Source organism: Muntiacus reevesi, chromosome 10 (assembly GCF_963930625.1).
Source record: "Muntiacus reevesi chromosome 10, mMunRee1.1, whole genome shotgun sequence".
In the NCBI taxonomy this organism is placed as follows: domain Eukaryota; kingdom Metazoa; phylum Chordata; class Mammalia; order Artiodactyla; family Cervidae; genus Muntiacus; species Muntiacus reevesi.
The window spans coordinates 13,316,869-13,341,656 of NC_089258.1; the positions used below are offsets into that span (position 1 = coordinate 13,316,869).

The window sequence follows — 24,788 nt, forward strand, 5'->3', positions numbered from 1 at the left end:
ACCAAAATACTGGAGCTTCAGCTTCAGCATCAGTCCTTCCAGTGACTATTCAGGGTTGATTTTCCTTAAGATTGACTAGTTTGATCTCCTTGCTGTCCAAGAGACTCTCAGGAGTCTTCACTAGCACCACAGTTCAAAGGCATCAAAGTGCTTTGCCTTCTTTATGATCCAGCTCTCACAACCGTATGTGGCCACTGGGAAGACTATAGCCTTGACTATATGGACCTTTGTTAACAGAGTAATGTCTCTGCTTTTCAACACACCATCTAAGTTTGTCATCTCTTTCCTTCCAGGTAACAATCATCCTCTGATTTCATGGCTACAGTCACTGTCCACAGTGATTTTAGAGCCCAAGAAGAGGAAATCTGTTGCTAATTCCACCTTTTCCTCCTCTATTTGCCATGAAATAACAGGACTGGATGCCATGGTCTTAGTTTTTTTAATATTTTAGTTTTAAGCCGGCTCTTTCACTCTCCTCCTTCACCCTCATCAAGAGGCTCTTTAGTTCCTCTTCACTTTCTGCCATTAGAGTGGTATCATCCACATATCTGAGGTTGTTGATGTTTTTCCCACCTATCTTGATAGTGTAAGTAATATTTGCTAAAATGCATATTGATTATGTTCCTCCATTGCTTAAAACTCATCAATGGCTCCCCATTGCCCTCAGGACGAATTCCAAACTCCTTAACCAACTCAGAACACCCCATATGAGTTAGGCCTTGCTTACCTCTGCAGTCTCACCTCTCACTCCCCCTCCTCACATTCTACTCCCAACTGAATTACCAGCTGTGCCCCCAGTAAATCATACTCTGAGTGAGTGAGTGAGTGACATCGCTCAGTCGTTTCCGACTCTTTGTGACCCCATGGACCGTAGCCTACCAGGCTTCTCTGTCCATGGGATTTTACAGGCAAGAATACTGGAGTGGGTTGCCATTTCCTTCTCCAGGAGATCTTCCCGACCCAGGGATTGAACCCGGGTCTCCCACATTGCAGGCAGATGCTTAGCAAATCATACTCTACCCATTCTCAAATCTTTGCCCATAGGTTCTGTCACCTGCTCGTGCATATCCCTCTCACTTGCCTTCTCCACTAACTTTCTCCTGACTAGTTTCTGGCCTCACTTTCAAGTCTCAGTTTAAATGTCATTTCCACTGGAAAGCCTTGCCTGACTCCTCACTTTCAGAACGGCAGCTCCTTTAAATGGCTCCAGAGCAAACACACGGTACTTTATTCCTAGAGCCCTCATCACAGTGAGTGGCAATTAAACACATGTCTCACCCACCAGGCCTGAGCTCTTTGAGGGCAGGGACTTTGTCTACTTCACAACTAAATCACTAGCATGGGTTCATGGTGTGTGTGTGTGTCCATTTCCCCATCAGTTGTGTTTCTCTGGAGAACCCTGACTGAAATACAGACCCACCTTATAGACCCACCTTCCCTCTCCCACCTTTCCTCCATATCTTTCTCATTTGTATTCTCTTCCTTACCAAAGAAAAAAAGTGAATAGGTTTCATTTCACGAATGTGAAGCCAGAGAGTAAAGAACATGTTAATTCGATTCAGGTTAAAAGGAAACAAAAGGTCAAAGCGTGCTAGCAGACATATTTTCTTTCTGCATTTATCTATTTTAACATTAAGAATGCCTTTGTATAAATCTATTTAATATATTTATATCCAGTGGGTTTGTAAGTCCCAACTTATGTAAACTACTACATAGCAAATCTGTTATCTCTCTGCATGTGGACATTTAAATTGTTCTCATCCTGAGTATTTTGTTTGTTTTATTTTATTGCTTGTTCATTTTTGCTGGTCAACTAGGTCTATATGAAGTTCACAAAGGCTAAGTATACTAGCAACTATAGTTTGGAATAAATCTACAAGTATTAAAAGTCAGCACATAGCTCAGATTGCTCAACAGAGGAAGCAATTGTAATTCAGTATTCCATATTAACCTAGAAAAAAATAGAGTATGAATTTCTGTGAATATGGTAAAAAAAAAATTATTATCATCCTTTTGCTATCACAAATAATACTTAAATTTTAAAAGACTAATATAGGCTTTTGTAGATACCAAAATGGGACTATTGGGCGAGGGGGGCTTTCCAATTAGAAAGAACTTTCAGGGCTTACCTGGTGGCTCAGTGCTAAAGAATCTGCTTTGCCATGCAGGAGACATGGGTTTGATTCCCGATTTGGGAAGATTCCACCTGCTGTGGGGCTACTAAGCCTGTGCACTACAACTATTGAGCCTATTGCTCTAGAGCCCAGGAGCTGCAACTATTGAGCCCATGAGCCACAACTACTGAAGCCTGAGTGCCCTAGCCTCTGTGCTCCACAATAAGAAGCTACTGCAGTGAGAAGCCAGTGCACTGCAACAAAGAGTAGCGCCACCCCCCACCCCGACTCCCACTCACAACTAGAGACAGCCCACACAGCAACAAAGACCCAGCACAGTCAAAAATACAGTCAATAAACAAACATTAAAGAAAAAAAAGAACTGTCAAATTGCCCTCCCAGAAGAAGAGACTATCTGTCTCACCAGTGAGGAAAGGGGATCATTTCTCAGCCTTGTTAGCAATGTAATATTTGCAATCTTCATTGTTCCTTGTAAATCAAAATCACTGCAGATGGTGACTGCAGCCATGAAATTAAAAGACACTTACTCCTTGGAAGGAAAGTTATGACCAACCTAGACAGCATATTAAAAAGCAGAGACATTATTTTGCCAACAAAGGTCCGTCTAGTCAAGGCTATGGTTTTTCCAGTGGTCATGTATGGATGTAAGAGTTGGACTGTGAAGAAAGTTGAGCACAGAAGAATTGATGCTTTTGAACTGTGGTGTTGGAGAAGACTCTTGAGAGTCCCTTGGACTGCAAGGAGATCCAACCAGTCCATCCTAAAGGAGATCAGTCCTGGGTGTTCATTGGAAGGTCTGATGTTGAAGCTGAAACTCCAATCACTTTAGCCACCTGATGTGAAGAGCTGACTCATTTGAAAAGACCCTGATGCTGGGAAAGATTGAGGGCAGGAGGCGAAGGGGATGACAGAGGATGAGATGGTTGGATGGCATCACTGACTCAATGGACATGGGTTTGGGTGAACTCCGGGAGTTGGTGATGGACAGGGAGGCCTGGCGTGCTGTGGTTCATGGGGTCACAAAGTATCGGACACGACTGAGCAACTGAACTGAACTGAACTGAATCTGATGTTATTTTACTTATATTTCCCTGATCATCAGGGAGTCTAACCACCTTTTCACATGTGTATTGACTATTTGCGTTTACTCTTCTGCAAATTGCAGTTTTTTATCGTTAGTTTATTTCTCTAGGATAGCTTCTTTTTTCTCTCAATATGTATGATTCTTGGTGTTCATTTTTTGTTATATATTATAAATATTTTCTCCTAAGCTATCAATTGTCTTTTTAAATTCGTGTTGTATTGTTTTTATTTTGATGTAATCACATCAGTCTTTCCTTTATATCTTGGGCTTTGTGTCTTTTGGTCCTGTTTAAGGTCATAAATATATGCTTTATCTTTTTGCAATGCCTTTACAGATGCCTTTTTATGTTTAATTTTTGAATCCATCTGCAACACGTTTGCGGATCCAGGTTGTGGGTTTTTTCCCCCTTCAAATGATGAGCTAATTATTCAAACACCAGTCATTTCTTTACCCACTGATTTGAAACAGCATGTTTTCTTTTTATTTTTAAAGAGCACCTATTAAAATGTCTTTTCTCCTTTTGATGTGTTAATGGGTCTGCTCCCTCGAAGTTCATCTGTACAAATTACAAAGGAAACCAGTGAATGGCCCCACTTTCCTCAAGTGGGGCCACACCTGGAGAGTGTATTTTGGAGGCTGCTGGAAAATGGGAAGAACAACTGGGCTTCTCCTGAATTGGACACAAGCGTCTAAACTGTGAAGGTATTCAGGAGGGAATGAGAAACCAAGAGAAAAGGGATTCTCAGCTCACTTAGGCCAGAAGGCACAACCTCTTTCTGATGGTCTTTTCTGACACTGGCCACCCAGGCACCACTGACTGATACCCTCAAATCTTTGATATGTAGTCACTAAGAATTGAATGAGAGTCCCATGCTCTTTGCTAGATTCCTGTTTTTAGATTTGATGAGCAGGGACCAACAGTCTCAGCTTAAAGAAGGATAGTGAATGAATCTTTCCCTGAGCACCTACCATATTCATCAGAGCAATACAAATCATGATTGAAGGTGCTATCATTCAGCTTTGCTTCCAGAAAAACTTTCCTCCTGGCTGTGAGGTCTTGAAATCATGTGTTATAAATGCACCATATCAATTTATTCCTAAGAAGCGAAGACTTCAGTTTGAATCGTTCAGATATGTTTCAAATGAACTGTATAATAAAGCATTAACAGTCCATTGCTTATCATCAGAATTTTTCCTAGAGAAAGAAAATTTCTGTTTTGTGGGGGGAGATGAAAACTTTTTGATTATGCTTAAATTTTACTGCTTCTCTTACTGCTGCCAAGCAGAGGTGGACTGAGGAACACTGTTGAGTCCTGAATTATATCCAAATATCCAAATTGAAATCCACCTCTGGGCTGTATGAACCACCTTGTCCAAAGCGAAAGTGAAGGAATGTTTCCTCCCATGGTTTCTCCAAGCCCCCACTTCCCCATCACTGCCTTTTGCCTTAATCTGATGCATTCTTTAATGGGTTTTCTAATATTGAATCATTCTTGAATTTTGGAGTTAAGCCTGACTTTGTCCTGATGTATCTTTGATTTATATTTCTGGATTTGTTTGTGAATATTTCACTAGGCATTTTGGGCCTCCAGGTCTATATACATATATAGCAACTCTTGGAAAAGTAAACAGATTTCTGATGCATAGCGACCCATTCCAATCATAACACAGTTTGGACAAATGAAGTCATTAACCAACGTACTCTGGTTAGGATCTAGAATGGATTAAAGTATTTCCCCAAAAAATTAAAAAGGAAAAGTCACAAGGCTGAGAAAACTAGGTATTAATTTTTAAATATTAACTCCAGTTAGTATGTGACTTTGTCAACAGGTGACCACATTTTTCCATTCAAGAAGTTATTGGTCATCCAAATCATTGCTCCTAAAAATAAGTTGGATTTGTCCTGATATATCTTTGTTTGCTTGATCCAAAATTTTATAGTTTAATAGCCATGAGATTTATAACTCAAAGCCTATCCACAATAAGACAAAAACTTTTAAGAAATTAAGTCAGCCATTTAAATATCTATAATGGATATATTTATATACACTAAATATATATAAGTATATATAGTAAATATATGTATCTACTTTATAAGAAAGGAAATTAATCACTATAGGATTAAGACATTAGGTTCAAATTTTCAGCCAAGACAAATTCTTAACTGACCTCTGTACTTTCTGCCCACAAGGGATAGCTGCTGATTACTTGGGCTAATAAATAACAACCCTATTTACCACTGTCCATGACGGAAGACAAATCACAGTTGTTCTTTTCACGTGTGACTTTTATTTTCAGCCCTTTACACTGAGCACAGACTCGCCTCTGGCTTCTAGACCTGTCGTGAGCAGTGGGCTGTTGCTCTTCTGCACATGATTCGGTGGATTTACCTTCTGTTTCTCATCACCAGCATTCACTCACTTATTCATCTAGGGTCCCTAACAAAGCACATACAAAGAGAAGAGGGCTTGTGGGTCAGACTCACTACCTGCCTGCCTGATTTTTCTGTACACAGGTGAGATATTCCTGTACATCTTCCGGGGACCCTAGAATGAGGGGGACTCGTTGGTGAATGGCTTCAGGCTTCACGTCCAGCACGGGTTGGGTGCCTGTGGTCGCCAGGCCCCCCGCCTGCTCGATGATGTAGGCCACGGGATTGCACTCATACAGGAGCCGGAGCTGAGGAGAAACAGAGTCAGGTGGACAAGTGTTCCAAGTTGCCAAGATCCCCAAACCATGCGCCTGAAGCTCCAGGAGGAATTCCAACTGCTGAACCTCTGTCTCAATAGTGCGAGTACATTTGCACATCTCAGGGGAGCCGGCTGCCAGAGACCCACACTCTCCACAAGGCTGGGTGCCCCAGCTGATGCTGACCACATATGCCTCTGGGGACACCTCCGATCGATAGGTACCTGTCTCCTAACCTTTGTGCTTATGAGAGACTTGGGAGTATGAGATCTTAGTATTCACTTCTCACTGGTTCGTCAATGCGGCAAAGTGATTCTGAGTCCTGGTTAGGAGCCTCTATATGCCAGACCTTAAGGCCAACAGAGTCAAGCTTGGATGGGATCGGAGGGTCCCGTAGAGAGTGCTGGGTGGTCTCTCAGGATAACCCCAGTGTCCAGGATCATGGGGAGGAACAGCTCAAGTGTCAACTTGGCTGAAGAGTTTGCTGGTGTTTAGATGACCGTTTCTTTTGACCCCTTAGACTGAGTCGCCTAGTCTCTTATTGCTTGCTCTCCCACAGCATCCTGTATATCCCCTTTCGTGATAATCCTGACTCTGAGGTTTGTTTAACATCTGCCTTACTCCTTACTCCCTTGAGGGCAGGGGAGGCATCTCTTAAGATTGGTCTTTGTGGCATCTTCATTCCTAGTACTGCCTGACATGTAGGCAGTGTCTAAAGAAGGCTGCACAAGGGCTCCCAGGGGAGGGCAGAAATGGGGAGAAATCAGCTATATCATTTTTTGCCAAGCTGGGTACATGAATCCAGTGCCTGTTCTGAGAAAGAAATGTCCTTCTAAAAGGTACTGTGGGGCGACTAGGTGTCAATCCTGTGTCCAGTTAGTATGTGGTGAATTGCATTGAAATGGGCTGATTGAATGTCCTTTCTGGGTCTTTGTCTGTCATTATGTTTTGACTTCTTCCTCATCCCCTGACCCCCAGCAGACACACACACACACACACACACACACACACACACACACACACACACACACACGTCACTCAGATTCAGGTGACGTTCTTGCTGCATGCTCTGACTCTATATCACACTATCCTCTCCTTCCTTCCCTCGTAGGTATGAAATCTGTAACTTAAACTTCCTTTTCTGTAATCAGCTTTCAATGAGATTGATCCAGCTCTGCACGACTTCTTCCCACTCTTTTCTTCATAGTTACATCCTGTGCTGATTTTTAGATTATTGTTATTTCAAAGAGAGGAACAAACCATTTCCAATCTGAATTGGAGAGCTAGGCACTGGCAGAAAGTAAGTTAAAACTGTAGGGGATATTTATTTCCATTTTGGGGATACAGAATAGGATGCTTTTATTTGTACCATGTTAATTCAGATACTATAAACAAAAACATAGATAGATAGATAAGGACATGGATACTTACATAAAACTTACCTTGGAACCAAGTTTTGTTCTGACCTTAAGATATTGTTGTAGTAAACTCATTTTAATAAACTCATCTTAACACACAGTGTCCAGATCTTCATGCTGCCTTTACCTACAGGCCATGTGATCTACTTTCTTCCCCACAATTAAAATCTACATTTCTCTACAGAGACAATAGGAGGAGAAGCAGTCACACCCCACCACCCACCCACTCACAGAAACATGGTCACAGAGACCATGAGAGCTAAAACATGGAGATCAGAAATCAGTGGTACCTAGAGCCTGTTATAGAGACTGAAGTAAGTCAGAAAGAGAGAAACGAATATCACATATTAGCACATATATATGGAACCTAGAAAACTGGTACTGAAGAACCTATTTGCAGGGCAGGAATAGAGACGCAGACACAGAGAACAGACTTGTGGACACGGCAGGGGAAGGAGAGGGTGGGATGAATTGAGAGAGTAGCATTGAAACATATATATCGCCATATGTAAAACAGATAATGGTGTTTCTGCGTAACACAGAAAGCTCAAGCCAGTGCTATGTTGGGATGGAATGGGGTGGGGAGTGGGAGGGAGATCCAAGAGGGAGGGGATATATGTATACTTATGACTGATTCACGTTGTCATATGGCAGAAACCAACACAACACTCTAAAGCAATTATCCTCCAAATAAAATTTAAAAAAAGAAATCAACGGTACTTTGAATATGATACTGTGAATGTAGATCTATATATGCAGTTATATATCTTATGGAAATATTTTTGTAATTATATGTAGATATTTTCTGACTAATTTTAAATCATCTTAATATTAATGCTAAGTCACTTCAGATAGCTAGTAGTAATTAGTCTTAATGTTCTCCTTGTTAGAACTGAGTAGATGGCAAATGTGGTTCTTCTTAAGAATTTCCACATCTTCTACCTGATCGCATGTAATACTCCTTAACACTGTTCTGCTCACTAGATTTATCTGTCCAACAAGCTAATATACAAGAGGTAAACTGTCACAGGAAGAGAAATGCTTGATACACCAACCGGCATGTTAAAAATCTTCTCTCTGGTTTCACTTGCTGTGTTAGACTTTATCATGGCTTTGAATCTGGCATTCCAATAATTCAGATTGGATCACCGACACTGAGAGACACATATACGTGTGGCTAGTTGTTAGCGTGTCAGAGAATATGCAGACATTTATTTGAATTTGTCTTCTTACCTATGATTCTGTGACTGGCTAAAAATCAGACACCTTTCCATAGCAGGGTCTATTCAAGATAGACGCATTGGATCATAGGACTCCCACTTGATAACACAAGTATTTTAGGTTTGGTTTCACAAAGTTGCAGTGAGATCTTCCCAGAGCTACCTTTACAGGTAGTTCAGAAATTCTTAGCCTGAACTTCTGGGAACTCTCTAGGAAATTCTTGGGTCGACCTCAGGTTATTGTGAACCCCTTGACAATATATATAACGTGTATGTTTACGTGTAATAGGTTTCATGTAAGTTTCATGAAAGTTTCATTAAGCTGTTAAAAGGATCTATGATCCAAAATCAGCTGGTAATGAAGCAAAAAGACAGACACAGCATGTGGAAAGTGGGGGATGAACACAGCTGATTCACAGCGAATTGAGAAGCGTGAGAGCTGCAGAAGTGAAGGCCAGTGACAGTCACCAACAACTTCAGCCTCCTCCTTCTCCAGACCTTCTACCACAACCTTAGACCTCTATTAATGGGATATATACTTCGTTTCTCCTCCACCTGCCCACTCACAGACAGATGGTAGCCAAAAGTAGGCATGATGAGAAAGGGAATTGTGACCGGCTCCCTGAGCAGATTCAGCCAGTGGACAGAGGAGAGTTACCTTGCCCTTCGGACTTTTCTGGTTCGCTGGGTACAGGAAGATCCCTCCATAGACAAGGGTGCGGTGCACATCAGCCACCATGGAGCCCACGTACCTGGCCCCATAGGGAGCACTGCCGTCCTGGAGGATGGAGAGGGGAGAGGCAAGATGCAGTGGGTTTAGCAATCAGTCAGCATTTGCTTCAGGAGACACATCCAGTGCGTGTGAGCTCTGCATTCCAGGTCCTCTTTCCTCTACCCACTAGCTTGGGAATTGAAATTATTATGTAGCTGACCATTCCATTCATTAGGAGTCCCCAAACTTCAACTAGTAATTGGACTCATTAAATGTTGGACTGCTTAAACTGAGAGACCATATGTGTCCTAAGACAGAAGCCAATGAGAAAAAAAAAAAAAAAAAAAAAACACTGAAAAAAGAAGTAAAGACAAACACCAACTGTTGGGCTCCTCTTTGAATCTTCTCCTTGGCCCTCACAGTTCAGAACACCTTTTGGCTTCTTGAAAACCAGATTCCCTTGAACCATGACAACTTTTACACTTAGTGCAGGCAGCGTTTACCCACTGGTAAAATTATTTTAAATACCTTTAGAAAGCATTCAAAGAAATAAAACAGCTTCCGTGTAAATGTCAATTTCATTAGTCTTGTAATGAAAAGAAAATCTGCTCTGAAAGAAATAAGTCAAAGTTCACGAGTTCCTTTAAGTAAGGGCATATCAGTAAGGCATCTGATGAAAGGGCTCCTTTGGGCAGGTTTGCTTTTCCCTCACTCAGTGACCCATGTGAGATTTCTGTGTCTAATCTAATAATTCTCTAACAGTACAAGGAAACACCAAAAATTTTCAGAGCAAATATCCAATGCTTTGTGTGGCATCAGCCACTATAATATGCACTGATTTTATAAGCATTTATATGCCAAACCCCTCCATCAGTGTGTGACACCCTTGGGGAAAAGACTGTCTGCTTGATCTTGGCATCATTCCCTGAGTTCAGCCTGGTGTGGGGCAAAAAGTAGCTGCTGGGGAAATACTTTCTGAAGTGCATATACATGAGATGTCTTGAAAGCACTATTCAGGTTGCATGTTAAAAATTACATGGAAGATTTTGCCTTCTCCATTTTATTTACATAATGATATTAAGTATACAAAACATCTTCAGATGCCAATTAAGAGACTTCTCAATAGGTAAAAGAATGCAGGTCTGAATTGGAGATGAAGAAAATGGACTAACTTGAGTAGCTCAGAGGGTAAAGAATCTGCCTGCAATTCAGGAGACCCAGGTTCAATCCCTGGGTTGGAAAGATCCCCTGGAGAAGGAAATGGAAACTCACTCCAGTATTCTTCCCTGGAGAATCCCCATAGACAGCAGAACCTGGCAGGCTACAGTCCATGGGGTCGCAAAGAGTCAGACACAACTGAGTGACTTCTTTCACTTTTTGAGGAATATTAAGGAAATAGTAAATAGGTAACGCCCAGTAAATGATTAGTCATGGGCATGAGGAAGAGGTAATTCTCTGGATTCCCAAAACTTTGTTGGGAATGAATATGATGGTAGAGGCAGTATAGGTCCAGGGAAGAAAACCAGAAAGTAGTAAACTTGGAAGATGGTGTGTGTGTGTGTGTGTGTGTGTGTGTGTAGAGTGGTGGGGGGTAGGGAATAGGAGGGTCAGAGTTGGATGCGTGGAGTTCTCAGTGTCTGGAGGAGCAAGCAGATCTGAATCCTATCAGAAGAGACTGGATAAGATCACCCTGGGGGGACAAGTGTGAGCCGAAAGGTTTGTTGGGAATAGAGTCCTATATGTACCAAGACCAAAGTATAGGCAGAGGTATGGGAACTAATAAAAGAAGAAGATGGTTAGGAAGATGGATGGAAAACCAGACACAAGGCTAAAGAAGATGAGTTTCATGAAGGATGGGGTTGCTGTTGTTGTTTAGCCACCAAATTGTGTCCAACTCTTTTGCAATCCCATGGACTATAGCCTGCCAGGCTCCTCTGTCCATGGGATTTCCCAGGCAAGAATACTGGAGTGGTTGCCATTTCTTTCTCTTGGGGATCTTCCAGACCCAGGGATTGAACCTGTTTCTCCTGCATTAACAGATAGATTCTTTACCACTGAGCCACCAGAGAAGCTGGGAAGGGAAGAGTAAACGACCCTAAATGCCATGGAGAGGTCAAGTAACATAAGGTGGAAACATAACACTGGATTTTGTAAAAGAGGATTACAAAGGGCTGATATTGGAGCAAAGAGGGTTAAAGAGGGAATGAAAGGAAAAATGAAAACTTTCTTTCCACTTCTGGGTATTTATCCAAAAGAATTGGAAACAGAATCTCAAAGAGATATCTGCATATCCATGTTCACTGAAGCATTATTCACAGTAGCCAAGAAGTGGAAGCAGCCTAAGTGGCCACTGATGGATGGATGGATAAGGAAAATGTGGTGTATACACACAGTAGGATATTATTTGGACTTTGAAAAAAAAAATCTTGTCACTTGCTCAACTAATATCAAGCAGGGCCCTTTGGGGTACCTGGGCACAAAGACTTTCTGTGTCCCGCATTTCTTTGATTATAGGAAGCAGCCTTCATTTAGCCTTCATAACTTTCCCTGAGTTACAAGGGGCGGATTCAAGCAACTGTTAATCAGAAAAGGGAGGGGATGGGAGATCAAGGAGAAACAGTCAAGAGCAGCCTTGGGACAAGGTCCTGTTTCCCCCATCAAAGGATACACACAACAATATCTTTGAACTATTTTGCAGATACTGAAACCCCCTCCAGGTGGGAGAAGATAACAGTTAATTACGGTATGCCGCCCACAAGCACGCAGACCCCAGACCAGTTGGACCTGAAGGTTGATGATGCTGATTCCAACTCAGCTCACCACCAACCCATCAGAAGAATGTCCACAAGTTGATCATGTCCTCTTTGGACAATTGCTACAAAATTTCTCACTATCTTCCCCAAGAGGGGACACATGATTTTGAGGGTATGAGCCTTCTGTGTCCCCCTTTGCTGGAAAGGCAATAAAAATATTCTTTTCTACGTCACCCCAAATTCTGTCTCCAAGGTTCAAGTCGGCACCAGTGTACAGAGAAGCTGAGCTTTCAGCATCACAACACGGGTGAAACTTGAGGACATTGTGCTAAGTGAAATAAGCCAGTCAAAAAAAGGCAAATACAACATTATTTCACTTATATGAGGTATCTAAAGTAGTCAAATATATAGAAACACAAAGTAGGATATGGTTACTAGGGATGGGAGTGGGGGGGGAGGAGAAAATGGTGAATTATTGTTCAATGGCTATAGAATTTCAGTTTTGCAAGATGAAAACTATTCTAAAGCTCTGTTGCACAACAGAAGGCCTAGATTTTAATCTTGGCTTTCTCAGTTAAAGGTCACCTTAGACAAGTTACTGAATAGGGAAGAACAACTCTGATTCCATACTGCCTCTGTTTTTTGTTGTTGTTGCTGTTTGTTTTTACTTCAACCTTTGTATTTTATTGCTTTTACCACAAGAATGCTGCCTCTAGGGGATTTTCCTGGTGGTCCAGTGGTTAAAAACTTGCCTTGCAATGCAGGGGACACAGGTTCAATCCCTGGTCAGGAAACTAAGATCCCACATGCAGAGGTACAATCAAGCCTGCACACCACAACTAGAGAGTCCATGCACCACAACTAAAGATCCCATTTAATGCAATGAAGACCCTGAGTGCTGCAACTAATACCCAATGCAGTTAAGTGAATAATTAACAAAGAACATATTTGTGATTGATGGACATTAAAAAAAAAATGTTGCCTCTAACTTGAAATATACAGGATAGCCCATTCTCATGGCTGTGACCTTTAGAAGTAATCCTTGGGTTGGGAAGATTCCCTGGAGAACGGAATGGCAACCTACTCCAGTATTCTTGCCTGGAGAACTCCATGAACAGAGGAGCTTCAGGGGGCTATAGCTCATGGGGTTGCAAAGAGTCAGACACCACTGAGCAGCTAACACACAGAGAGAGAAATAAAAAGTTGCAAAACAGAGAATAACATTTGTCTCCTTGGAGGTTTACAGGAACATCACATCCTGACCTACCTGGGCAACTGCAAGGACAAAGGATCCTGACACCAAAAAGTTTGCGACAACCAACCACATCCTCTCCCTTTTTAATGTAAAAGAGGCCTGAATTCTAACTCAGGCAAGATGGTTCTTTGGGACACTAGTCCGCTATCTTCTTGGTCTGCTGACTTTCCTAATAAAGTTCCTATTCCTTGCCCCAACAACTCGTTTCTTGATTTATTGGCTTGTCATGTGGCAAGCAGTAAGAGCTCGCACTCCTTAACATTACTTGACTGTTTTGGGCCTCAGTTCCCTTATTTGTAAAATGAGGGTTGTGGTATTAATACTTATCTTGTAATCTGTTGGAGAATTGAATGTGTTAGTACATGATAAGCACTTGGAACAGACACAGTACACACTAGCTATGATTATCATGGCTAACAGGAGAAACTGCCACTGGTAAGAGACAGAAATAGCAAAGAAGGACTGCTCTTTCCACAATGGTGGATGGTGTAGAAAAGTGCTGGTCCACTTCCCATCTCCTTGGGATGCAAGAGCAGCCAAAACACAAAGACCCTGCCAGAAAGCAATGGCCTCTGGAAGAATGAGGAGTGGAAGGGACACTGCCTGCGCACCCTGGAGATAGGCTTCCCAGGGCAAAACTACAGGACAGCAAAGGGACTTCAAAACAGAATAGTCTATTTTCTTTCCTTTTTTAAGTGTAAGAGTAAACACTTCTTATTTAAACACTTATTATTTAAAATAAGGAAGAAGAAATCACAACATATTACACATCTTTAAAAGCTGACTCTTACTATACTAAACAACATAAAATCCAGAAAAAGAATATAGTATTTTTATTAATTAACTACTTGATATGCTTTTTCCCCTTCAATTTTCTTGGTTGTATATTCTTTGACTGCCTCTGCAAATGACAATGGTTTTTGTAATAATTTCTAAAAAGAGTTATAATGATCTCTTTTCAGTGACATGTTGCACATATTCATACATCAGAGAAAGTCAAGAGCTCCATAATATTAACTTCTAGAAACCACTATTAACAAGATGGCACATTTTGAAGACATTTTATGCATACACACATCCATATATACATATGTGTGTGCAGAAATACATTCACATGTATTTAATGGTGTAATCCATTTTGTTGACTGCCTATCTTGTGGACATGTCTCACTACCAATATATAAAGCAGGACTTAAATTTCTAATAGATGAATATCTGTGTGGCACAACACTTTACTAGAATATTGTGAATGCCCCAACCAACCCTTCCTATTGGATACTTCAGTTGTTCCTTCGTTGTTGTTATAAAACAATGCTGCAGTGACATATCCTTGTTCATTTATCTCTGTTTTTATTTGATCAATTGGTTTTTTAGGATCAGTTTCTGGGGAAAATTTAGGATTAACTGAGTCCAAAGATATGAATATTTAATATTGGAAATCATACTGTCAGATTGCCCCACCCAGAAAGGTTGGGAGGTGAGGGGGGGCATTTAAGTTTCCTTTAATGTTTGTAAGAGTACTTATTTTCCCACACCACTGAGCACTATACATCTGTTGAATCTGTGCAAATCTCAAATGTGGAAATGATGTTGTGTTTTAATTTGCATTTCTTTTTTATTAGCATCTTCCAATTTGTTAACTGGACATTCCTGCTTCTCTCATGACTTGCATGAGTGTGCCCTTTGACTGGTTTTCTGTTTGGGTGTTCATCCTTGGATTTGGGTCCTCCTGTAGTCAGACTCTTCACCTGTGGTTGGTCAAACACGGATGACTCCTTTGTTTCTCAGTTTGAAACTTCTCCTTCAAAAGGATTTATGGTTTTGTTTTTTGTTTAGTGTGTGTGTGTGTGTGTGTGTGCCTAAGAGTTTGGTTTTCCAGTGGTAAAATAAGTATCTTCCTTTATGGGTTCTAGAAGAGGTATGTTTTACCTTAGAATGGGAACCATCGTGAAATTATCGCCAAGACTGGGAAGTTGTAAATAAATAATTTTGACTTTATCAACTTCACAATCCATATCCTATTACTTCTGCCCTTAAGACACCTAAGGGGCTTCCCTGGTGGCTCAGACGATAAAGCGGATGGGTTTGTGTGTGATGACAAAGGAGAGATGCTGGAAACCGCACTTCTAAGATTTTTGCTTCAAGAACAAACAAGAGAGAAAGAAGAAAACTCTCTAAAGCTTCAGTCTGAGGCAGCAGAGGTATGTCCAGCACCCTGCTGACCGAGTGCTCTGGACTCCATGGAATCCTGAGCACTTTCTGCCTAGAGCTTGTGAAGCGCTTCCAGGGACAGCCAGGCTGGCACCTCACACCACTGTCCTTCCAGTCCCTTCCAGTGTGGGTCAGACTTCACACTCTTGACCTGGAAACACTGTGACTCCCTCCCACATTTGTCTTAATAGGGCTTTTTGTATGGCAGGCATACTTATTGGATTGTTTGGGCTGTATTAATAGCCACATGAAGTCCAGGACTCGGTGTTCACCCTTAGAGCCAAAGACCTTTCTAAAACTTGGAGTAAACACCATGTCCTGATGTTAGATCACGTGAAAGGGACCTTCACTTAAATATAACCGAGTGACCAGAATCTATACACATGGCAACTCGGCAAAAGATGAGAGATGCTCTGGCCTAAAACTCTGGATTTTGAAAAATTGGTCTCTGCCTTCTTCATATACAATTTCTCCTGATAAACTAACCTAGAGAGTAATACCTTTAGTAGGTAAATCTTAGCTATCAAAGAAAGATATTGATTGCTAATGAAGAAAGTCAGAGTCCGCCATGCTCACACTGGCCAAAGCCACAAACAGGGGCAACAGCCTCTTTCAGCCAGCCCCCCACAGCCATTTCCCAAACAGGAACCCACTGAGACAGTCTTCTCCCTGCTTCTGCTTCAGGCTTTCTTCACTCACCTCAGGAAACTTCTTTTTCTGCACATATTCTGTGGTGGCAGCATCAAAATACTTGGCATAGCCCTCATTGAGGCTATAAATCTTTCCTTTCTTTTTAATCTTGACATCTTTTTCCACCAAGACAAATTCACCAAGAGCCTAGAAAGGTGAAGGGAAATACCAGGAAGAAGAGAGAGATCAGGAAACAGAAGTCAATAGCACACACTCCAATAAGCAGAGAACAATAACTGAGGTGGACCTGCTGGAAGGACCCAGGGGGAAGCGAGGTCCTCCTGTAGCCTGTCCAGCGATGTTTTTATGAGACTTACAAAGAACAGGGACAATCTGGAGCCTGCACAGGTAGCACAAGCTGTAATATAACAAAAAATAAAATAATTCAAAGGAATAAGAAGGAAGGTTTCCCTTGTAACTCTCACTGTAGCTAGACTACTCATTTGTAAAGAACCTAGCTGTATTTATCCCCTCAAGTTCTCATCCCCAGTTAATCCTTAAAGTTTTCAGGAAGATTTGGGCCATCAACAATGAGAGGAAGAAGTTACACAGATGGGATTTGTCATGAAAGTGGGGATGTAATTAGACCGATAGTTTGTGGTCCAGTTATTTTATCTTAATGACTCAATCTTGGAAGCCATTCAAATCTCCTTGCATCCCTAGGGACTTCCCTGGTGGTCCAGTGATTAAGACTCATGTTTCCAATGCAGGGGGCGTAGGTTTGATCCCTGGTGGGGATCCTGAAAGCTGCACTTCACAGCAAAAAAAAACACAAAAAAAGCAAAGTTCCTTGTACCCCAAGTATTCTTATACAGGGTAAAGAGGAAATCCCTTCAATCAGAAACTGTATTCACTTGGCATGAAGAATCGTTGATAAAATTTATTTTCATCCTCAGAATTACTAATAAAAGTGCCCCGTCTCCCTATAGCCACCTGGTCCCTTTCTGCAGGGCATCCCTCAGGTATCTCTTTACCTGAGAGCTGGTGCTCTCATCTCTAGGGCGGCAATTAGCTAGCTGCAAATTCACTTTGAAAGGTTAGATGTCTCACTAAGTCACTAGGAAGGAAATCAAGACTTGGAAATCTAATCAGTTCTGATTAAACTTTGAAGACTGAGGAAGGAAAAATCCCCTAAGATGACAGCTCACAGCTAGAAAATTCCTAATGAACATTGACAACACTCTGACAAAGAGATAAGGCTACGCTGACCATGTCTGAAATAAGACAATGACAAGGATACTCAACCGCAAAAATAAGCAAACATGCTTCTCTTCTGTGAAATGTGGGTACTAACTACTCTTTTACCAATGAATCTTCACCCTCACTTTAACCTTCCCACCTCCTAGATAAAAATTGAGATACAAAATCATTAATTATATCCACATCTAGACAATACCCAATCCAGAATTGACCCTCTCTTTTTCAAACCTTCCTTAGAATCATCAAGCAAAAGCCGATGTTCTATATATAATAAGACCATGCCAACCTCCTCTCTCATCTGAATGAGATGGTTGAATGGCATCACCAACTCGATGGACATGAGTTTGAGCAAGCTCTGGGAGTTGGTGATGGACAGGGGGCTTGGCATGCTGCAGTCCATGAGGTCACAAAGAGTTGGACACAACTGAGCAACTGAAATGAACAGAACACCCTGTCAGCACAAGGCCTCACGATTCTTCTAGAATGCCTTCTCCCAAGCTTAGTAAACCCAGCTTCTTAGGGAAGTTCTTGACAGTTCTGAATCTTGAACTTTAATAACCTGCTCTAGACATTTGTTGCTTTGGAGTAGCCCAGCGTGGAGTTTCACTTTTTAAAAGCACCTGAACTTCCTTTGAATAATCAACTCTTCCTATTGGATGCCAGTCTAGAAAGACTCTAACCTGGACCTCCCCTAGCCCAAGGTCAAGTACCTGACTTAGTTTGGCAAAATAATTACTCCTCCCTGGCATTTGAAACCTGAGTGAGAGATACAGCATCATGGGTGGTGTCCAAACCAGGGGCAGTGCTGTGGGACTGGTCCTGGGAATCCTGTCTCTTAGACCTGCCCATCTCTAACCTGGGGCCTCAGCTTTCCCGTTGATGCAATAACACCCTCAACTTAGTTAAGCCAAGATCCTTGACTCTTTTAGTTCAGTCACTCAGTCGTGTCTGACGCTTTGCGACCCCATGGACTGCAGCACGCCAGGTTTCCCTGTCCATCACCATCTCCCGGAGTCTGCTTAAACTCATGTCCATTGAGTCGGTGATGCCATCCAACCATCTCATCCTCTGTTATCCTCTTCTCTTCCTGCCATCAGTCTTTCTCAGCATCAGGGTCTTTTCTAATGAGTTGGCTCTTCATATCAGGTGGCCAAAGTATTGGAGTTTCAGCTTCAGCATCAGCCCTTCCAATGAATATTCAGAGTTGATTTCCTTTAGGATTGACTGGTTTGATCTCTTTGCCGTCCAAGGGACTCTCAAGGGTATTCTCCAGCACCACAAAGATCAAGACAGATACACAACTGTTGTCTAAATAATGTCTTCACATGTTTATCCACCCCAGGGCTGGGAATGTGGACACTCAGGCCCCTGGCGAGTTGTTCTCTATTGTAGGATGAAGATGGTTGTGGAGTCTTACTCCAACCTGGAAAATATATACCTTTGTTCTGACTGTGATCACTAGCACCCACCGTGTATACAAATGGCCTTCCACAACTTGGACAAGAGGGCACCTGATGATCAGGCACCATATCCCGGCCATTCGGAAATTTTATCTGTCATATGTAAACAAATACCTCTCATTGTGGCTTAGACCACAGTTGAGGGTTTGGTTAAGTGAGGTAATCCCTCTGTACCTGAACAAAATTTGTGCTTTGACAAAATCAAATTACCAGCCCTGCAGACTCACAGATTAGGGGGGCTCTGGTTGCCCCATCAAGCAACTCTGTCTTGTGAGGCCCTGCCTGAATAACATGCAGGCCACCCTCCACGGTTTTCTACTTGTAACAAGTGCCATATGCTGTTTCAACCTCTCAGACAGGTCCTAAGCTTCATACAGAGGGTCTTTGTTCAAGTGTCCTTTGTGGGTTTTCAGGTTAATAAAGAGAGTTCAGCAGAGAGCGTGGGACAATTGATACAGGAGGGAAGGGGACAGGGCACAGTCTTTAAAAGAATGACATAATACGAGGACACAAAATAAACTGACTAGAACCAAATAGGTCCAAGATGGCAGACAGAGTCGACATTCACAGACCTTGAGCCTCAGTGCACATTAGCAAACTATATGATACACCCACAGGCACCATGACCAGAGCTGTGTGCTCTCTCATGCATCAGCATGCAAACTCCTGACAGACAGTTCCTGTTTGACCAGTGTGTTATCTCCCTCCACTGCCTAGAGTGGTATCTGAGGACTCACTGGATGCTCAATCAGTTCAGTTGTTCAGTCGTGTCCAACTCTTTGTGACCCCACAGACTGCAGCATATCAGGCCTCCCTGTCCATCATCAACTCCTGGAGTCCACTCAAACTCATGTCCATTGAGTCAGTGATGCCATCCAACCATCTCATCCTCTGTTGTCCCCTTCTCCTCTCGCTTTCAATCTTTCCTAACATCAGGGTCTCTTCCAATGACTTCGGTCTTCACATGAGGTGGTCAAAGTATTGGAGTTTCAGCTTCAGCATCAGTCCTTCCAATGAACACTCAAGACTGATCTCCTTTAGGATGGACTGGTTGGATCTTCTTGCAGTCCAAGAGACTCTCAAGAGTCTTCTCCAACACCACAGTTCAAAAGTATCAATTCTTCAGTGCTCAGCTTTCTTTATAGTCCAACTCTCACATCCATACATGACTACTGGAAGAACCATAGGTTTGACTAGATGGACCTTTGTTGGCAAAGTAATGACTCTGCTTTTTAACATGCTGTCTAGTTTGGTCATAACTTTTCTTCCAAGGAGTAAGCATCTTTTAATTTCATGGCCGCAGTCAGCATCTGCAATGATTTTGGAGCCCCCCAAAATAAAGTCAGCCACTGTTTCCACTGTTTCCCCATCTATTTGCCATGAAGTGATGTGACCAGATGCCATGATCTTTTTCTGAATGTTGAATTTTAAGCCAACTTTTTCACTCTCCTCTTTCACTTTCATCAAGAGGCTCTTTAGTTCCTCTTCACTTTCTGCCATAAGGGTGGTGTCATCTGCATATCTGAGGTTATTGATATTTCTCCCAGCAATCTTGATTCCAGCTTGTGCTTCTTCCAGCCCAGTGTTTCTCATGATGTACTCTGCATATAAGTTAAATAAGCAGGGTGACAATACACAGCCTTGACATTCTCCTTTTCCTATTTGGAACCAGTCTGTTGTTCCATGTCCAGTTCTAACTGTTCCTTCCTGGCCTACATACAGGTTTCTCAAGAGGCAGGTCAGGTGGTCTGGTCTTTCCATCTCTTTCAGAATTCTCCACAGTTTATTGTGATCCACACAGTCAAAGGCTTTGACATAGTCAATAAAGCAAAAATAGATGTTTTTCTAGAACTCTATAGCTTTTTCAATGATCCAGAGGGTGTTGGCAATTGGATCTCTGGTTCCTCTGCCTTTCCTAAAATCCGCTTGAACATCTGGAAGTTCTCAATAAACACCTGTAATTTCAAATTAAATTGAAATACTGTACACCTGCTTTTGATTCATGGAATACTGGAAACTTTGAAATGGGCTTTGACCAAAATTATCTGAGTTTTCACAAGACCTGATTATATTTGTCAAAGGCGTTCACAAGTGATAGGTAAAGTCTCCAGCATTTAAAAGAGAAATTCTTTAAGTTACACATATTGTCAAAAATTTCTCCTGAACATGTTTTTTTTTTAGATTTTACATGTTTATTAAAATTAATCTTTCATTCTTTCATCAAGAGGCTCTTTAGTTCTTCTTCACTTTCTGCCATAAGGATGGTGCCATCTTCATATCTGAGGTTATTGATATTTCTCCCAGAAATCTTAATTCCAACTTGTGCTTCATCCAGCCAAGCATTTCTCATGCTGTACTCTGCATATAAGTTAAATAAGCAGTGTGAACTAGAGAGCCTCTTAATGAAAGTGAAAGAGGAGAGTGAAACAGCTGGTTTAAAACTCAACATTCAGAAAACTAAGATCATGGCATCCGGTCCTATCACTTCATGGCAAATAGATGAGGAAACAATGGAAACAGTGAGATTTTACTTTGGGGGGCTCCAAAATCACTGCAGATGCTGACTGCAGCCATGAAATTAAAAGATGCTTGCTCATTGGAAGAAACGCTATGACCAACCTAGACAGCATATTAAAAAGCAGAGACATTCCTTTGCCAACAAAGGTCCATCTAGTCAAAACTATGGTTTTTCCAGTAGTCACGTATGGATATGAGAGTTGGACTATAAAGAAAGCTGAGCACCTAAGAATTGATACTTTTGAACTGTGATGTTGGAGAAGACTCTTAAGAGTCCCTTGGTCTGCAAGGAGATCCAACCAGTTCATCCTAAAGGAAAATCAGCCCTGAATATTCATTGGAAGGACTGATACTGAAGTTGTACTCCAATACTTTGGCTACCTGATGTGAAGACCTGACTCATTGGAAAAGACCCTGATGCTGGGAAAGATTGAAGGCAGGAAGAGAAGGGGACAACAGAGAATGAGATAGTTGGATAGCATCACCAACTATCACCAACTATATGGACATGAGTTTGAGTAACCTCTAGGAGTTGTTGATGGATAGGGAGGCCTGGCATGCTGCAGTCCATGGGTCAAAAAGAGTCAGACATGACTGAGAGACTGAACTGAACTGAACTGAATCTTTCATTATAGCTGCTGCTGCTAAGTCACTTCAGTCGTGTCCAATTCTATGCGACCCCATAGACGGCAGCCCACCAGGCTCCCCCGTCCCTGGGATTCTCCAGGCAAGAATATTGGAGTGGGTTGCCATTTCATTCTAGAGGCCCCCCAAAATCATTTATTCTCAGAATAGATACCTTGCTTCTGTGAAATGATGAATTAGCTTGATCATAGCATTACAAAAGAGTTTCATAGTTAGCAAGTAAAAGTATGTGTAGTAAATTTATTTATTGTTTTTAGTATTTTCCATTGACATGAAAAATTTTAAGAACAGTTGATCTCCTGAACATTTTTAGTGTATATTTGCCATGAGGGCTCAATCTTTGTTTTTGAACTCTGTGTCTTTATTCAATTACTTCTTCCAATCAGCACTGTGTTATATTTTTCATTTACCCAGAGGTTGTGCTTCTTCCTCTTCTGCTATTGCTATTTTATCATTGTGGAAAGTGTGGAGAATAACACAGTTTATGATAAAACAGCTTTCTACCAGTGACTCCTCCTTTTGGGAAGAACATATATATTAGGGGACATCCTCCAAACTGGTGTCCAATAGGGTACCAGTAGTCCAGTAGTCACGTGTAGTTATTTAAATTAATTAAAATGAAATAAAATGTAAAAACCCAGTTTCTCAGTCACACTAACTCACTGCAAATGTTTAGTGCTCACAAAAGGCTAGTGGCCACCATACCAGACAGCATAGATTACAGAGCATAACCATTATCACAGAAAATTCTATCAGATGGTGCTACTGTAAAGAATCCATGTTTGGGACTTCCTTGGTGGTTCAGAGGTTAAGATTCTACCTTTCCAATGTAGGGTCACCAGTTGGATCCATGGTCAGGGAACTAAGACCCTGCATGTTGCACAAAGTGGCCAAAAACAAACAAACAAATAAAAAGAATCTGTTTCTGTATGGAAATTGGCAGCATTGAGATTCTTAACTCATTATAGTTCCACAAACCACAGAAGCTGAATATATCTTTTTGATAATAAATTCCTTACAAACAGGACCTAAGTGATGCATTTGACCATGTAGAATCCCTCAAGTACCCTCCCATGAACAGAGATCTTAATGTTTTTAGATGATGCTGTTGGTCCCCCAAACCAGACTCTCTGGCCCCCAAAGCAAGTATTAGGAATAACCAGTAAATGATCCCAGGGGACAGGAATGAAAGCACAAAGGCTCATATTTCATCACCAGGTACCTACTGGGTCCAGCATGAAGAGGTCCACTCCTTGCCCCGTGGAAAGAGCCACTAGGGTTGCACTTCCGTAGAGCGCATAGCCAGCAGCCACAATGTTGCGACCTGGCTGCAGGGCATCCTTTTCAGAAGGCTCATCCTCTGAGGTCTGCAAAAAAGAGAAAGAGGAACATTACTATCTCTGGAGAGAGCCCTTTGCCAGAGGCAGCATCACCAACTCGAAGGACATGAGTTTGAGCAAGCTCTGGGAGCTGGTGATGGACAGGGGTGCTTGGTGTGCTGCAGTCCACGGGGCTGCAAAGAGTCAGGCACAACTGAGCGACTGAACTGAACTGAACTGCACATCAGATCTGCTTGAACCATGGAAGGAAGTGCGGTTCCCAGATTTCCAAGCTGCAGTAAAGCTAGCTGGAGAAAACGAGTTGCCATGTTATTGATTGGGTCTAGCTGAGCCATTGCAAAGGCCATTCTTGGACTTCTCCATTTCCTGAACATAGCTGTCTCTATCCTGCCAAGAACAGCATGCCAAGGTGCTAAGATCACAACCTCTCTTAAAAATCATAAGCCATGATCCTTAATGATTACAATGACCAAGGTCATTGAGCTCTGATTTTGTGCAGTATCTCATTTTACATACAGAACAGCACTCCGAGATAGGTATCTTTATGGTCTTCATCATCCAGATGAAAAACTCAGAGCCTGAGTGATTAGATAATTCACCCAACATCAAGCAGAACTGAAATCAACCCAGGCAGCTGCCCCTTCAAGGCCCTGCCCCTGCCTGTTCACACCCCCAGGGCCCAAGTCTACAAATCTGGATATTTTCATGAGGAAGTCTCTCTTGTTAGCTAACAGTGATAACAGTGTGCATGGAAGTGGGAATTCAGCGAGACAAGATGAGGCAGGCATCCAAGGAAGAAGCAGCAGAGGTTCTTGATGGAAGGAGAGAGCTGCAGATGAGACTGGATTTCACAACCTGCTTTTCCAAGGATCCCTTGAAGGACTTGTCCTCCCCTACTTTCTTATGCTCAAAAAATCAAGGAATCAAATCTTATGAATTTGAAAAAAAGGAGAGTGAACTTCCTGCCTTCACTGTAAGGAGCTGACTGGATGGCGGAAGGAGAGGCAGGAACATGGCCACTGGGCTCGCTCAGTTCTTTTTCCACCGTCGTCTAAGATTCTGACTACACTGCATACACTTTGGAAGCAGTGGGGGAGGGGGGAACGTTTGCAGGAACACTAGGGCTCTGGTTCTACACCTTAACACCATTATGGATGGCAAATGTGAGAGGAGCTTTGAAGGAAAAGTGAATGGGCAGATCTGAATGAACTATTTTCAGAGCAACAGATCCAGCTAGCTTCAGCTTCACACACTGAGCAAATAAGTATGACATATGTGACAAGCTGAGGCTCCAAACTTGCTTCCCAAAGATCACCATACCCAGAGACTGCGGCGCTTCCTATGCAAGGATTAAATGAAAAATTGTTGGTCTTACTGCTTCTGTCATTCTATTTTCTCCCATCTGTTTACTAGAGTAGCTGCCACAGATATTCAGCTAGAGGCTGTGTTCTCTCTAGACA

General features: G+C 42.0%; 1 protein-coding gene across 1 annotated transcript in view; it reads right to left on the reverse strand.

Annotated features, from left to right (window-relative positions):
* Nucleotides 1–5,485: 5,485 nt before the first annotated feature.
* FBP2 (fructose-bisphosphatase 2) overlaps nucleotides 5,486–24,788 on the reverse strand; it is a 43,892-nt gene continuing 24,589 nt past the window's right edge. Inside the window, exons 4-7 of the mRNA XM_065946687.1 lie at nucleotides 23,215–23,355; nucleotides 16,176–16,313; nucleotides 9,204–9,323; nucleotides 5,486–5,898 (exon numbers count right to left, since the gene is read on the reverse strand). Coding sequence (XP_065802759.1) covers nucleotides 5,704–5,898; nucleotides 9,204–9,323; nucleotides 16,176–16,313; nucleotides 23,215–23,355 — 594 coding nt within the window. The 3' untranslated portion in view covers nucleotides 5,486–5,703. The remainder of the gene's footprint in view (nucleotides 5,899–9,203; nucleotides 9,324–16,175; nucleotides 16,314–23,214; nucleotides 23,356–24,788) is intronic.